Source organism: Jaculus jaculus, chromosome 1 (assembly GCF_020740685.1).
Source record: "Jaculus jaculus isolate mJacJac1 chromosome 1, mJacJac1.mat.Y.cur, whole genome shotgun sequence".
NCBI classification, from domain to species: domain Eukaryota; kingdom Metazoa; phylum Chordata; class Mammalia; order Rodentia; family Dipodidae; genus Jaculus; species Jaculus jaculus.
Genome location: NC_059102.1, coordinates 164,942,379 through 164,959,145, shown reverse-complemented (window position 1 = coordinate 164,959,145; position 16,767 = coordinate 164,942,379). Strand labels below are relative to the sequence as shown.

General features: G+C 45.4%; 1 protein-coding gene across 2 annotated transcripts in view; it reads right to left on the bottom strand.

The window, feature by feature from the left end:
* Positions 1-421: 421 nt before the first annotated feature.
* The window catches only part of LOC101616517 (phospholipase A and acyltransferase 3), a 41,266-nt gene continuing 24,920 nt past the window's right edge, over positions 422-16,767 (bottom strand). For both annotated transcript variants that reach the window (XM_045133234.1, XM_045133238.1), the window contains exons 3-5: positions 15,543-15,645; positions 11,635-11,903; positions 422-951 (exon numbers count right to left, since the gene is read on the bottom strand). In XM_045133234.1, coding sequence (XP_044989169.1) covers positions 850-951; positions 11,635-11,903; positions 15,543-15,645 — 474 coding nt within the window. In that variant the 3' untranslated portion in view covers positions 422-849. The remainder of the gene's footprint in view (positions 952-11,634; positions 11,904-15,542; positions 15,646-16,767) is intronic.

Here is a 16,767-nt window from a genome sequence, read left to right as displayed (position 1 = left end):
AATGATTGTAATGGGGAGGTAATATGATAGAGAATGGAATTTCAAACGGGAAAGTGTGGGGGTGGGGAGGGAGGGAATTACCATGGGATATATTTTATAATCATGGAAAATGTTAATAAAAAATTAAAAAAAAAAAGAATGCTGGCCAGTTGTATTGGGGCACACCAGTAGGATATGGCGGAGGCAGAAAGACCAGGAGTTCCAGGTCAGCCTGGGCTACACATTGAGAAAAAAGAAAACAGATTGTTGGGCTCTGTGTTCTGCAGTGCAAAGGGTATCGGGAAATAGAGGAACGAGGAAAAGGTGTCGCCAGTGTTGCCGTCAGCTTGGAGTTGCTGGCACAAAGAACCCAACCAAGAACAGCTTGTGGGAAGAAAGGGTTTATTTTGGCTTACACACTCCAGGGAAAACTCCATGATGACAGGGGAAAGCTATGGCATAAGCAGAGGGTGGACATCACCTCCAGACCTACATCAGATGGACAACAGCAGCAGGAGAGTGCGCCCAACCCTGACAAGAGGAAGCTGGCTGTAACACCCATAAGCCCGACCCCAGCAATACACTGCTTCAGGAGGCTTCCATTCCCAAACTGCTATCAGGTGGTGACCTAGCATTCTGAACACCTAAGTTTATGGGGGGACACCTGAATCAAACCACCGCACCCAGGAACATGTTTTAGCAACACGGGTGGTTCTGCAGCATTTCCTCCCGTGTAACCCTCTAAATGCTCTATATTTTATCCTGCAAATATAACTCTCATTATAAAACAGAATGAAACACACATACAAAACCCCAAGCTCCTAGCAAAAGGAGAACCCCTAATTCGGACTCATGAATGGCCCTTCCCACTTATTGCTTTTGTTTCTTGTTTCTTGAAAACATGACTCCAAGGAAGGCTCCAACTGCCAATCCCATTCCAGCGATGCCCACTGTTGTGATGGCATCTCTGACCTGAAACAAGAAGAGGGGGTGAGTCAGGCTTGAGGTGGGAGTCTGGGAAGAGGCTGTTTATTCAATGGGATCTTTCGGCTCATGGTGGCTCACGTACCCCTTCACCTCCCTGACCAAACTTCTGAGTCAACCAGTATTGGCAGGGACGGTGGCGGAGAGGGTGAGAGGGAGAGGGCAAGAGTGGTTGGAGCCAGCTGACCTGGCATTTACATGGGCCCAAATAAGGGACCTGGCTTCCCTCCATGGCTACTGGAAGCATATGAATCCTCACAGGGAAGCAGTGGAAAGGATAGGGAAATGATGTCAGCAGGCTCAAGACTCTGGCTGGCCAGGGTACTAGTGTGAAGCTTAGGAGTGACTGTGGCTGAGGACGCAGTAAAACCTGAGCTCCGTGAGAACAAGGGCCGCCCTCACCGCAACATCTGTCATGTCTGGTCCTGGAGAGGACTGGACGAGTTCTCTCTGAGCTCATTATGTTATGATTATTCAGCATTGTTTCTTTCGTTTTGTTTTCACAGTCAAGGTCTCACTATATTACCCTAACTAGCCTTGAACTCAAGGTCCTCTTGCCTCAGGTTCCTGAGTGCTAAGGTTACAGAAATGCATGATCCACACACACCCAGATTTCCCTTTGCATGGATTCTGGTGTTCACATAAAGGAGTGGATCTCCATCCCACAGCGCAGGTTGCTGCTGCTGCTGCTGCTGCTGTCATTGTTTTGAGACAGGGTCTTATGTAGGCCAGGTTGGCCTCAAACATGAACTCACTGTATAGCCAAGGACAACCTAGAGCTCCTGATCCTTCTGCCTCCACCTCCCAAATCCCGGCATGAGCCACCACATCTGGCTCTCTTTCTATTGTTAAATAAATTACTCAGCTAGGAGTAGTACTGATGTTAAATAACTTAAAGATATAAAGATAGTGGACTCGTGTTGCTTGCAATAGGAAAAGAAAGTATTGCAAATGTAAGAGCAAATTACATGGTAAAAACCCAACAAACATCGAAGTTCACTCCCTCCTGAAACTCAGCTGTTAGAGATGGGAATGTAGTTGAGAGGTACAGGACTGGCCTGGCATATGTAAGGCCCTGGTTTCAATCCCCAGCAGTAAATGAAAAAATATAATAAGGATTTGTCTTATGTACAATTCAGCAAAGGACACAGAAGCCTAAGGTTGCATTGAGAAAGGCCTAGAGGCAACCACAGTTAGAGAAGAGGAACCCCTAAAATGTTCCTAGCTTGCCAACCCCAGGTAGCTCTGAATTGACAGGAGAGAGCACTTCAGTAGGTTCCATGGGCCTCCTCCCTCAACCTGATAGGAGTGTGAAAGCTTATTTTCTGGAGAGGATAAAACAAGAGGTTTGGGGGGGGGGGGTCTAGAAATCTAGAAGCACATGTGAGGTATCATATGACAGCCAAGGCCTGAGAGACTAAATGTGAGACTCCTTCCCACAACTCCGCCCCTACACAAAAGTCTGAAAAAGGGTCTCTGGAGAATCTGGCTATCCAAGTGGAAACAAACAAACAAACAAAAAAAAAGATACCCATGCTGGGCACTCCTAAACAGCACCCCCAGTTTTGTTTCACATGAACTTCAAATTTAATAAACCAAGAGCTGAACATGGTGGCGCACGCCTTTAATCCCAGCACTCGGGAGGCACAGGTAGATGGATTACCATGAGTTCCAGGCCACCCTGAGACTACATAGTGAATTCCAGGTCAGCCTGAGCCAGAGTACGATCCTACCTCAAAAAAACAAAAACAATTTAATAAACCACTGTCCTCCATCCCGCTCACTGGCCCCTGAACCCAAGAGCCTAGCTTCAGCATACCCTGTCTTCCTTGGTTCACTCTGTCATTCAGCTGGAAGTGTGGATGGAGCTGCCGGCAGACAGAGAACTGCCACTAGTCAGTCTTCAAACCATCCCAAAACGCAACTACTTATGGTTAGGCAGCCAGAGTTCTGGGTTACCTTGTTAGGGAGCCTCATAAAATCACTTATATCCAGGCTGAAGAGAGTGCTCAGTGGTTAAAGGTGCTTGCTTGCAAAGCCTGATGGCCCAGGTTCAATTCCCCAGTATCCAAGTAAAGCCAGATGCACAAAATGGCACATGTATCTGGAGTTATGTTTGCACTGGCAGGAGGCCCAATGTGCCCATTCTCTTTCTCTCTCTCTCACCCTGCAAATGATTTTTTAAAGAACCTTAAAAAATAAGCAGGGCTTAGTGGCACACACCTTTAATTCCAGCACTCGAGAGGCAGAGGTAGGAGGATCATGGTGAGTTCAAGGCCACCCTGAGACTACATAGTGAATTCCAGGTCATCCTGGGCTAGACCCTACCTCAAAAAAACAAACAAACAAAAGAAAAAAAATTAAGGGCTGGAGAGATGGCTTAGCTGTTAAGACACTTGCCTGAAAAGCCAAAGGACCCAGGTTCAATTCTCCAGATCCCACATAAGCCAGGTGCACATGGTGGTGCATGCATCTGGAGTTCGGTTTGCAGTGGCTAGAGGCCCTGGCACACCCATTCTCACTCTCTAATAAATAAAATAAATCTTTTTTAAAAATCAAAAACTTAGCCAGGCGTGGTGGTGCACGCCTTTAATCCCAGCACTCGGGAGGCAGAGATAGGAGGATCACTGTGAGTTAGAGACCAGCCTGAGACTACATAGTGAATTCCAGGTCAGCCTGAGCCAGAGTGAGACCCTACCTCGAAAAACCAAAAAAAAAAAAAAAAAAATCAAAAACTTAAAAAATAATTTAAATTTTTTTGAAAATCACATATATCTAGGGTTTTCTTTTCTTTTACTTTTTTTTTTAATATTTATTTATTTTATTTGAGAGTGAGAGACACAGAGAGAAAGACAGATAGAGGGAGGGAGAGAGAGAATGGGCGCGCCAGGGCTTCCAGCCTCTGCAAATGAACTCCAGACGCGTGCGCCCCCTTGTGCATCTGGCTAACATGGGACCTGGGGAACCGAACCTCGAACCGGGGTCCTTAGACTTCACAGGCAAGCGCTTAACCGCTAAGCCATCTCTCCAGCCCTTCTTTTACTTTCTTTTACTCTCTTTTTTGGATTTTCGAGGCAGGGTCTCCCTCTAGCTCAGGCTGACCTGGAATTCACTGTGTAGTCTCAGGCTGGTCTCTAACTCACAGTGATCCTCCTACTTCTGCCTCCCAAGTGCTGGGATTAAAGGCATGCACCACCACATCCGACTTTCATATCCAGTGTTTTTGTTTGCTTACTCTGTGTCAGAGTTAGACGCACAATGTGCAGATAATAGAGAAGGTACAATATGGCCCTAGATATTTACAGAACCTCATAGTGTGAGAGTAAATGCTGATGCTCTAGTTCTATAAAGCAGATTTTGTCAAGGAAAACAACAATCACCTCATTGTTGTATGGTCACACTTTGTACAGAAACAGGGTAATTAATACTAGAAGCTGGTATCTCATTAGTGCTGATAGCACAAATGTTTTTGAGAAAAGTTCTTCTAAAAGTCATGCTACCTTGGAAATCTTGCTGCAGCCACTGTGCAGACAGTGTGGGGATCAGATGGTAAAAACGGAGCACCCAGTGCATGTCACAGGGCTCAAGTCAGAATATTATGGAAGAGTAAAGATGGCACCTTATAAGAAAGGTGAAAAGGGCTGAAGAGGTACGTGGCTTAGAAATTAAGGTGCTTGCCTGTGAAGCCTAAGAACTCCCGTTCAATCCTCCAGATCCCACTTATAGCCAGACACGGGACACAAGTGACATGCATGCCCACAAGGGAGCACATCTGTCTGTAGTTCTTCATGGCCACTGAAAGGCCCCCGCGCACATACTCTCTCTCAAAAAAAAGTTATCAAAAAAGAAATGTGGGGCTGGAAGGATGGTTTAGCAATTAAAGCGTTTGCCTACAAAGCCAAAGGACCCAGGTTCAATTCCCCAGGACCCATGTAAGCCAGATGCACAAGGTGGCACATGTGTCTGGAGTTCATTTGCAGTGGCTGGAGACCCTGGTGTACCCATTTTCTCCCTCCCTCCCTCCCTCTCTCTCTCTCTCTCTCTCTCAAATAAATAAATAAAACTTTTAAAAAATGTGAAGAAATTGGGCTGGGCAGATTGCTCAGTGGTTAAAAGTGCTTGCTTGATGGGCTGGAGAGATGGCTTAGTGGTTAAGCACTTGCCTGTGAAGCCTAAGGACCCCGGTTCGAGGCTCGGTTCCCCAGGTCCCACGTTAGCCAGATGCACAAGGGGGCGCACGCGTCTGGAGTTTGTTTGCAGAGGCTGGAAGCCCTGGCGCGCCCATTCTCTCTCTCCCCCTCTATCTGTCTTTCTCTCTGTGTCTGTCGCTCTCAAATAAATAAATAAATAAATAAAGTGCTTGCTTGCAAAGCCTGCTGGCTGGGATTCAATTCCCCAATATCCACAGAAAGCCAGATGCACAAAGTAGTGCATGCAGAGTTCATGGAGTTCATTGCAGAGGTGGGACACCCTAGCACACCCATTCTCTCCACACCAACCCTCATTTGCAAATAAATAAGTATTTGAATTTTCTTGTTTGTTTGTTTTTATTTATTTATTTGAGAGCGACAGACCGACAGAGAGAAAGAGGCAGAGAGAGAGAGAGAATGGCATGCCAGGGCCTCCAGCCACTGCAAACAAATTCCAGATGCATGTGCCCCCCTCATGCATCTGGCTTACAAGGGTACTGGGGAATCGAGTCTCATATTGGGATTCTTAGGCTTCACAGGCAAGCACTTAACTGCTAAGCCATCTCTCCAGCCCCATAAATAAATATTATTAAAATAAATGTTAAGAAATAAGCCTCTATTTTTTTCAAGTGGGAAAACTGAAGTTCTGACAAAATGCAGACATTCAGCTGTTTATGCTATACAGTGCTTTTGAGAGAATAAAGAATAAAGAAGCTTGAAGGGCGTCTGCAAAACTACAAGTGCTAATGCTCTTCTTTTGCTTTCAGCCACACAGTGCTCTCTGTGGAATAAAGCAGCGAGGAGAATGACACTATTCTAAGAGTACCTGAACTTATATCACCAGTGTATCCCGAGTAAGAATGGTTGCAGGGCTGGTGGGAATGGCGCAGTAGTGGAAAGCACTTGCTACTGCAAGGCTGACAACCGGAGCTTGGACCCCTAGAACCCAGATAAAGCCACACACAAGTAGCACACCTATCTGTAATCCCAACACAATTATGGCAATGGGAGATGGCGTCAGAATCTCAAAGCTCACAGGCCAGCTGGCCTAGCATTTGAAGTGGCAAATGACCAGAGAGACTCTGCCTCAAGCAAGGTAGAAGGTGAGGACCAGCAGACACACTGGGGTTGACCTCTGACGTCCACATGTGCACTGCAGTGTGCATGCATATATACATGTAACACACACACAAGAACAGTTATAGAATATTTGCATAGGAATTTGGCTTTACTTATAGCAATTGAAAAGTCATACCTAGTTTCCCCAGACTTAGCAGTATACATATGTTCAGTCTTGTTATTTTATCTAACACAAACTAGATTTACAGTACAGTTCCTGGTTGCTAGTGGTTACTTTTGTTTTGTTTTGTTTTCTTCAAGACAGAGTCTCGTGTAATTCAGGCTGGATTTTAACTCACTGCATAGCCAAGTTGGTCTCGAATTGCTGACCATCCTGCCTCAGCCTCCAAGTGTTGTGTTGACAAGTGTGTGCCATCACACTCAGGTGGTGGTGTTCTTTATGAAGGCTCCTTCACACTAAATCATACCTTGTTTGAGCATTTTTATGTAGGTAGAAAGTGGAGAGGCAGAGGTAGGAGGATCGCCATGAGTTCGAGGCCACCCTGAGACTACATAGTGGATTCCAGGTCAGCCTGGACTAGAGTGAGACCGTACCTCGAAAAACCAAAAGAAAAAAAAAAAAGTCCAAAAGGAAGAAAAGGAGAGAAGGAAGGAGGGAGAAAAGGAAGGGGGGATGAAGGGAGAGAGGGAAGAGGAGAAGAGAAGGAAGGAGAGAGAAGAAGGGAGGAGAGGAGAAGATATTCCAGTAAAGGAAAACTATTCCACTTTAAAGCTGTCATCACATATAAACAGTAATAACTTACCAGATTCTTCAAAACAAACAAAAATGGCCTGCGTTGAATGAAAAAAGAGTTGCAAACTTGACAGCACTTACAAAGAAAAACACTGCTGGGCTTTTTAAATCTCTAGTCAGATGGGTCACGAGTAGAGGTTATATTTCAGTCTGGCTCATGGTACATTATGATCGTTACTCTCCATCCCTAGACTTGTGTTTCTCAACTGGGAGCAATTTTCCCCTCCAGAAAGAACTACACAATGCCTATAGACATTTTTGGTTCTTATACCTGGACTGAGATGGTACTGCACCTAGTGTTAGAGCCAAGGACGCTGCTATACCTCTTACACACTCACAATAGTGAACTGTCTGATCCAAAATTGTGAGTATTGTTGAGATCACTGAACAGCACATCCCGTATCAAAAAAAGTTAAAGAGGCCGGTGTGGTGGCTCATGCCTTTAACCCCAGCACTTAGGAGGCAGAGGTAGGAGGATTGCCATGAGTTAGAGACCATCCTGAGACTATATACATAGTGAATTCCAGGTCAGCCTCAGCTAGAGTGTGACCCTACCTTGACAAAACAAAACAAAACAAAAAAAAGTTAAAGAGGAAGTATTTGAAACAGTACAGATGACAGGTCTTCTTAGTTTTATTTTCTTGTTGTTAACTGCTTTTGTTTTGTTTTCCTTAAAACAGCATATCATTATGTAGCCTAGGCTGCCCTCAAACTTGAGATCCTCCTACCTCCGTTTCCTGAATTCTGAGATTACAGGTATGTACCATGACACTCACCTTTCTTTTTATTTTCATTTACATTCTGGTTTCATTTTCTATGATGGGGTCAAGTAGAAGTTTATGCTACTCACTGTATTGTTGTTATTTTATTTTTATTTTTTATTTTTGGTTTTTTTGAGGTAGGGCCTCACTCTAGCCAAGGCTGGCCTAGAATTCACTATGTAGTCTCAGGCTGACCTTGAACTCATAGTCACCCTCCTATCTTGGTCTCCCAGGTGCTGGGGCTAAAGGCTTGCATTCTAATTGGGTAGGTAGGTTGTAGGGAGGGTTACAGCCACATGAAGAAGAGTGCAATATATCTCATTCGTATCATTTCATTTTGCAAAAGGAGGAGAATTACTTACAAAAGTAACAAATGAGCCTGGCGTGGTGGCACACGCCTTTAATCCCAGTACTTGGGAGGCAGAGATAGGAGGATCACTGTGAGTTTAAGGCCATCCTGAGACTACATAGTGAATTCCAGGTCGGCCTGGGCTATACCAAGACCCTACCTTGAAAAATTAAATAAATAAAGGTAACAAATGGTAGAAAACAGTTCTTCTTCATTCTTTATTTATTCATTATTTATTTATGTCAAGATTTGGGATTTTACTTAACATTAAATAATAGTTAAGTAAATGGCTAATGACTTTGTTGTGCTAAATTATGTAACAAGTTTGCATTGACATAAAATCTTTTACTTATGTAAACTTATAGATCTGTTCTTTTGTAAAAAATATTTTATTTGTTTATTTGAGAGAGAGAGAGAAGAAGAGGCAGAGGGGGAGAAAAATGAGCATGCCAGGGCCTCCTGCCAAGGCAAACTTCAGATGCATGTGCCACCTTGTGCATCTGGCTTACGTGGGTACGGGGAAATCCAACCTGGGTCTGTAGACTTCACAGGCAAATGCCTCAACTGTTAAGTCATCTCTCCAGCCCCATATCTGGTCTTTTAAAGTAATTTTATTTATAAGCAGAGAGGGAATGGGCACCCTAGGGCCTCTTCCCACTGAAAACTAACTCCAGATGCATGCACCACTTTAAGCACCTTGGCTTTACATAGGTACTGGAGTATTGAACCCAGAACATCAGGCTTTTGCATGCAAGTGCCTTTAACCACTGATCCATCTCTGTAGCCCAATCTGTTCTTTTTATATTAATAACTGAAATTAAAATAACTAGGCTATATTTGGGGGCTGGAGAGATGGCTTAGCAGTTAAGGTGCTTGCCTGTGAAGCCTAAGAACTCATGTTCGAATCTCCAGGTCCCATGTAAACCAGACAAACAGTGACGCAAACACACAATGTCACAGAAGTGCACAAGTGGGCACATGCATCTGGAGTTCACTTACAGCAGCTGAAGGCACAATCTTTCCCCCTCTCTCTGTCCCTCTCTCTCACACACACACACAAATAAATAAGAAAATAAAGTTTAAAAAAATAACTAGGCTATATTTTAGATTTTGTTTATTTTTATTTATTAATTTGAGAACAACAGACAGAGAAAGAGGCAGACAGAGAGAGAATGGGTGCGCCAGGGCCTCCAGCCACTGCAAACGAACTCCAGACGCGTGCGCCCCCTTGTGCATCTGGCTAACATGGGTTCTGGGGAATCGAGCCTTGAACTGGGGTCCTTAGGCTTCACAGGCAAGCGCTTAACCACTAAGCCATCTCTCCAGGCCTAGGCTATATTTTAGAATCTACCAGATTCTCCCTGAACTCATGGAGTATCTTGCTGCTTCCCAAGGTTGTTCTATAACATCCCCTGGGAACTTTTCACTGTATAGTGGTATGTAGAGTTGCCTGAAGGATCAACAGTAAGTGAATGAGAACCACGATGTTTATGCACTCAACAATGATTAAATCAGAATTTTTATGCATAACTTTTTCTTTTCTACATCAAAGAAAAACTTTTGTGCACATCTGTAATCTCAGTACTTGGGAGGCAGAGGCAGGATTGCAAATTTGACGCCTGCCTAAGCCTACATGGTAAAGCCTGTCAAAAAGAAAGAAAGAAGGTCTTGGGCCAGGTGTGGTGACACATGTCTTTAGTTCCAGCGCTCGGGAGGCTGGGATAGGAGAATCCCTGTGAGTTTGAGGACAGCCTGGGCTAGACTGAGACCCTGCTTCAGGACTAGCCTTAGCTACCCCTGAGAAAGATTCTGCCCCTGCCAAAATAAAAAGAGGAAGGCTAGGGAAATGGCTCAGCAGTTAAGGTGCTTGTCTGCAAAGCCAGATGAGCATGTGGAATTCATTTGCAGCGGCTACAGGCCCTGGCACACCCATTCTCTCTCCTCTCTCTCTCTCTCCTTGCAAATAAATAAATAGAAAGATAGACCAATAGGAGGGGGAGGAAGGAGGGAGGGAGGAAGAAAGAAAAGCAAGGAAGGGGACAGAAAGAAAAGTGAAAAGTTAAGGTAAAGAAAAGAAGAAAAAGAGGGGCTGGAGAGATGGCTCAATCCATAAAGTGCTTGCTGAGCAGCATGAAGACCTGGGTTTGGATCCTTAGCACCCACAGGAAAGCAGGGTGCAGTGGTTCACACCCGTAATCCCAGCTCTAGGGAGGCAGACAGGAGAATCCCTCAGGCTGGCTGGCCAGCTCGTCTAGACACATCAGTGAGCTCCAGGTTCAGTGGAATAAATACTGTGTCTTAACAAATAAGGTAGAGAATTGAGAGAAACACCCGATGCCAACCTCTGGCCTCCACACACAATGAATGCGCACCTCTGCACACATGTGCACGTGGACACACACACACACACACACACACATACATGCAAAAAAATGGGGAAGTGGTACAAATGGAGAAAGGGGAAGAAGAGTTGGGAAAATAGTGAGAGCGAATGAGAAAGAGAAAAGGAAGAGAAACCAAACAAATGAACCAAACTGTACCCCTAAGGTATCCGGGGTGCCTCTTGGCCTAGGCAGGGCTGAGAACAGTGCTGTCTGTCCTGCAGAGGCTGATCACAGCCCCCACGGTCAAATCTCACCTCTTCCACTCATCAGCACAGATGCATCCAATGCCCAGGAAAAGTCAACACGGGTCTGAGGTTTCAAAAAGGCTACAGACAACAAACTAGAGTTCTGGGAGCCTCAGTCTCCCCATCTATAAAGTGGAGCTAGTTAAGCGTGCAGCCAGGGTGCTAGGACGCCCCTGTGGAGGTGGGCTATGACTCCTTCCTCGGTGTCTGCAGCAAGCACCTCCAAAGCAAAGCATTCCACCCTGAAAGCGGGGGTCACTGAGCCTCAGGAAGGAAAGGAAACTTCAAAAGGTCAGGAGTTAAACAACTAGCGAGTCTCGGGAAGGTTCTGGAACTTGAAAGACTCACAGGATCCCTTTTCAAGGTTGCACAAGCAGTAACGATTAATTGGCAAGAGTTTTTTTTTTGTCTGGATTGACATTGGGAGCTTCAAGGATGCGGCTTCCAAGAGCTATCACCCGTGTTCAGGAGGGCTTCCCAGTGACACAGCTGCCTTTGGGTTATCCAGGCTCCAGTAAGTCGCCCTCACCCATGCTCTGTAAGTAACCCCAATAAGCTCATTAGTCCACCAAGCTGGATTTTGGTGGAGCCGTTACTTTGGTCTGTGGTTGGTTCCCTGTCTAGGATAAATGGATACTTGTTTCGGTGTCCCCAGGAAAAGTCACACTTCTTGGCCATGGCTCCACTGATCTACTGCTATACTTCTACATTGCCAGCTGTGCCAGCCCGTCTCCCCACCCTGACTGGGACGTGTTCAGAGACAGGAAGCACATCTCTGCTAGTCTGTTCTCTTCCTGCTCATGCCTAGCCCCCGTCAGCTGGGCGAACGGTCCATCACCTGAGGGAGGGGATGAGGGCTAAGGACGCACCTGGTCGCTGCGGGCGACTCTGTAGCGCAGAGCGTTCACAAAGTGTTCGCAGTTCTTGCTGGTCAGCTTGTAGGGAACCTCCTGGCCCACCATCTCCTCTGCCTGCTGGATGATTTTGCTGGGGGGCAGCGGCTGGTACTCGTCATCATGCTTGTTGTTAACCCTGTACTTGTCACTCCCGGCCACATGGCACAGCAGTTCCTTCTTCACTATGGCCTTTTCCGACAGGGCAGAAAGGATGCTGGTCATCCCGGCACCTGCGAGTTCACCTGTGGATGCGCAAAGAACAAACAGAGGATTTGGTACCAGGCCAGGACACAGGCGCTGAGATCTGAGCCTCACCTGGGATCCCACTGTTGACACCATCAACAGGGATGAAAAAGATGTGAAAGGTCCAACGTGTGTGTGGCATTGGGAGAGGGATTGTGGTATCTGGGCTTCCTTATCTGAAACAGCAACTGAAGTTCCAAAATTTACTGTGATATGTTGTTGGGGGGAAGGGTTAGACACAGCATCTCACCCTGTAGCCCAGGCAACTCATCTTCCTGAGAGAATAAAGTGAAACCTTTTGTGATTCTTTCTGGGCCACGGGCTATGGACCTCACAAAACTGACAGTTGGCCACTTGGCAGAACTCTCCATCCATTTGGGAGCAAAGCAACCAAAACTTCTCAGCTGCTCTCCAGAAGTGATGCTAAGGAGGCCCAAGGATACCAGGGCAGCCCCTGGGCAAGGTCCAGGGACAAGAAGGGACAAAAAATTTCCAAAACGTAAGTGACCTGGAGAAACAGGATGGCGGTAAAAGGCTAGCTGATACCAGCACAACACCTGGGCCTTCCAATTCAGCCAGCCCATATGGTGAGGGAGGGGCACACACTGGATCTGATGGCTACAATGAGCCTGTGTCCCCCACAGATCTGACCAGGAGCCCAGGGAGCATCCTAAGAGGAGGCTCACTGCCAGGACCAGGGTCCCCTAGGTACAGCAACAGCACCCCAATAAAGTGATCAGGGCCAGTCTTTAGCTGTGACACAGTGTCAAAGAATGGCAAGAAAGGATGATCAGATTACACATCCTGTTTAGCTTGGCTTTCGGAAGAGCATGGGAAATTTGAACAGCTCAGAATAGGGCATGTGGTACTTGAGAAGGAGCATTGAAGTAAGTGAGTCAGTATCCCAGCACCTGGGACTGGGGACATAAGAGGATACTGAAGAGGCAAGAGGGAGACTTCTAGGTTGGTTATTACAATGTTCTGGGTCTCAATCTGGGTCACTATCTCATGGATAGAGTTTTTAAAAATCACTGACATGGGCCGGGCGTGGTGGCGCACGCCTTTAATCCCAGCACTTGGGAGGTAGAGGTAGGAGGATGGCTGTGAGTTCAAGGCCACCCTGAGACTACATAGTGAATTCCAGGTCAGCCTGGGCTAGAGTGAGACCCTACCTCAAAAAACAAATCACTGACATGGGCTGGAGATATAGTTTAGTGGTTAAGGCACTTGTCTGCAAAACCTAAGGACCTGGGTTCAATTCCCCAGGACCTACATAAGCCAGATGCACAAGGTGACACATGCTTTTGGAGTTCATTTGCAGTGGCTGGAGACCCTGGCATGCCTATTCTTTCTCCCTCCCCCCCCCTCTCTCTCCTTCTTTCATAAATAAATAAATAGGCCAGTCATGGTAATGCATGCCTTTAATCCCAGCACTGTGAGGCAGAGGTAGGAGGATCGCCAAGATGTTGGGGCCATCCTGAGACTACATGGTGAATTCCAGGTCAGCATGGGCTTAAGCGAGACCCTACCTCCAAAAACCAAAAATAAATAAATAAATAAATAATTTTTTTTTTCTCTTTTTGGTTTTCCAAGGAAGGGTCTCACTCTAGCCCTGGCTGACCTGGAATTCACTATGTAGTCTCAGGCTGGCCTTGAACTCACAACAATCCTCCTACCTCTGCCACTGAAGTGCTGGGATTAATGACATGTGCTACCACACGTGGCATTAAAATATTTAATTTTTTTTTAATTCACTGACAGACACTAGGCATGGTGGTACATGCCTATAATCGTAGCACTTGAGGGGAAGAGGCAAGAGGATTGCTTCTTCAAGTTTCAGGCCTGCCAGGGCTACATAGAGAGATCCTGTCTCCAAAGAAAAAATATCAGTGATTGTACGCTTTACTACATTTTTGTTTGTTATATATAAACTCTATTTTAAATAAAAGGTTTAAGAATGTAAGAGCCAAAGAAAGGGTAGGACTCCTTACAATGTGCTTCCCCCAGACACAAAATGGCCTGGATATCCATGACCTCACAGTGCCTGACACTACCTACACAAGACCATCATAATAGGAGGAAAACATCATGATATCAAAATAAGAGAGTGATTGAGAGGGGGAGGAGGTATGATGGAGGATGGAGATTCAAAGGGAAAATGGGGGGAGGGAAGGTATTACCATGGGATATTTTTTATAATCATAGAAGTTAGCTTAAAAAATTTGAAAAAAATAACATAAAACGTTTAAGAAAAATCACCTATCATCTGCCATGGTAAGTATTCTTTGTGTTAGTTTCTAAATAAAGACATTAGGGATGAAATGTAAGACTGGATTCTTAGCCAAGTTTCTCTACCCAGACACTGGGGTCCTGTTTCCAGGACTGTTAATGCTTAAGAGTTGAATGTGTTATTTATGAAATCACAGTATATGAAATATATAAGAACAGGACCAGAGAGATGGCTCAGTGGTTAAGGCACTTGCTTTCAAAGCCTAAAGGCCAAGGTTTGATTCTCCAGTACCCACGTAAAGCCAAATGTACAGGGTGGCACATATATCTGAAGTTCATTTGCAGTATCAGGAGGCCTTGGTGCCTCTCCTTCTCTGCTTGCAAACAAATTTGTAAGCAGAGAGAGAGAGAGAGCAAGAGAAAGGGGGGGAATGGTGTCCCAGGGTGTCCAGCCACTGCAAACAAACTCCAGATGCAGGAAACAATTTGTGCATCTGGCTTTAGATAGGTACTAGGGAATCCAACCCAGGTCATTAGGCTTTTCAGGAAAGCGCCTTAACTATTGAGCCATCTTTCCAGTCCAATAAGAGATGGCTTAAAGGTTAAGGTGCTTGCCTGCAAAGCCTAAGGATCCATGTTCAACTCTCCAGATCCCACGTAAGTCAGACACATAAAGGTAAAGCAAGTGAAAGGTCACACATGCCCAGTAGGTGGCACAAGCGTTTGGAGTTTGATTGAAGTGGCTGAGGCCCTAAATACACACACACACACACACACACACACACACACACACACACACACACAGCATATTTTTTTAAAAAATGTAAGCCAGGCATGGTGGCACATGCCTTTAATCTCAGCACTTGGGAGACAGAGATAGATGGACTGCTATGAGTTCAAGGACAGCCTGAGACTACATAGTGAATTCCAGGTCAGCATGAGCTAGAGCGAGACCCTACCTTGGTACAAAAAAAAAAAAAGACATGTAAAACCAGAGCTATTCTTTGATGCTCACTTCAGCCTATCTATAAGAAGCTCCTGGGATAAAAGTTTGGGCTGGAGAGATGGCGTAGTGGTTAAGGCACTTGCCTGTGAAGCCAAAGGACCCAGGATGCCAGATGCACAAGGGGCACATGCATCTGGAGTCCATTTGCAGTGGCTGAAGGCCCTGGTGTGCCCGTTCTCTCTCTGTCTATCTCTCTTCTCTCTCTCTCCTTGCAAATAAATAAATAATTTTTTTTTAAAGTTTAGAAACCATTGTCACACATCACACGTTTTCATGGAAAACATAGGAACAAACCACTAGTGGAGGAATACGGAGAAAGCTGGGGCCCCCTGTTACCCACGGTTCCCTCACAGCCCTCTTCCCCATTGCTAGGCCCAGCACAGTGGAGGCCTGGTGCTCTTACTTGGAGGAGCCAAGTGGACCACATATCCATCACCAACATAGATGGCCCAGTGACTGTAGAAAGGACGGAAAATCTCAATCAGGTCTCCAGGTTTGGGTTCTTGCTGCAAAACCAAGAACAGGGATGTTAGAGGACTCGAGCTCTCATGTCTAGGGGCAGACCAGGCTCACGTAGGAAGGTGCAGCTTAGCAAACCCCCAGCAAATCAGGACCCATGTAAACCACATGCACAAGGTGATTCATGCATCTGGAGTTCATTTGCAGCGGCTGAAAACCCTGGTGCACCCATTCTCTCTCTCTCTCTCTCTCTCTCTCTCTCTCAAAAAAATTAAATTAAATTAAATTAAAAAGCTACAGCCAAAAAAAAAAAAACAAAACCTACAAATACGTCTTTAACAGAGAAATCATGTTCTCTTATTGTACAATCTTCCAAAGAAAGAGTGCCCAGCTCCCTCAGAGCCTATTTCAGAACAGTGGATGGTGACCACAATGAACTATGCCATTTGCTTTCCAGAATAAGAGGAGAAAAGAAAAAAAATCAATTGTCTGGTCAGAGTTAGGGGGCCTTCATGGATCCCCAAAGGGGAAATCGCTGTACTGTCTGGTGTCTTAATTACGGCTGTGATTCCACAGTCATGTTTCCCAAAACACAGCACTGGAAACTTCAAAAGAGGCTATTTATCCATTAATTCTTTGATTTTTTTTTTTTTTTTTTGAGACAGGTTCTCTTGTATCTCAGCTAACCTCCAGTTGGCTATGCAGATGAGCATGGCCTTGAACTCGTTTTTTTTAAGTTTTAAGTTTTTTAAGTTAAGAACCCGTTTTTTTTAAGTTTTAAGTTTTTTAAGTTAAGAACTCATTTTTTTTAAGTTTTAAGTTTTTTAAGTTAAGAACCCGGACTAGTTACTTATAGCTTTGGCTATAAGACTGTGTCAAAAAAGTAAATAAATAAGTAATAAAATTGGAGGCAATAAGGCAATGACTAAGCGGGTGAAGTGCTTGACACAGAGCATGAGGACCTGAGGTTGGAGTCCCAGGACCATGTAAAGGGGGGCACAGTGGTGTGCGCCTGTAACCCCCGCACTAGGGAGGTGGAGACAGGCAGATCCATATGGCTCGCTAGCTAGCCAAATTGGTGAGCTCCAGGTTCAGTGAGAGACCTTGTCTCAAAAAAATAAGATAGCCCCAGTACTTGTGAGGCAGAGGCAGGTGTATGGCTATGAGTT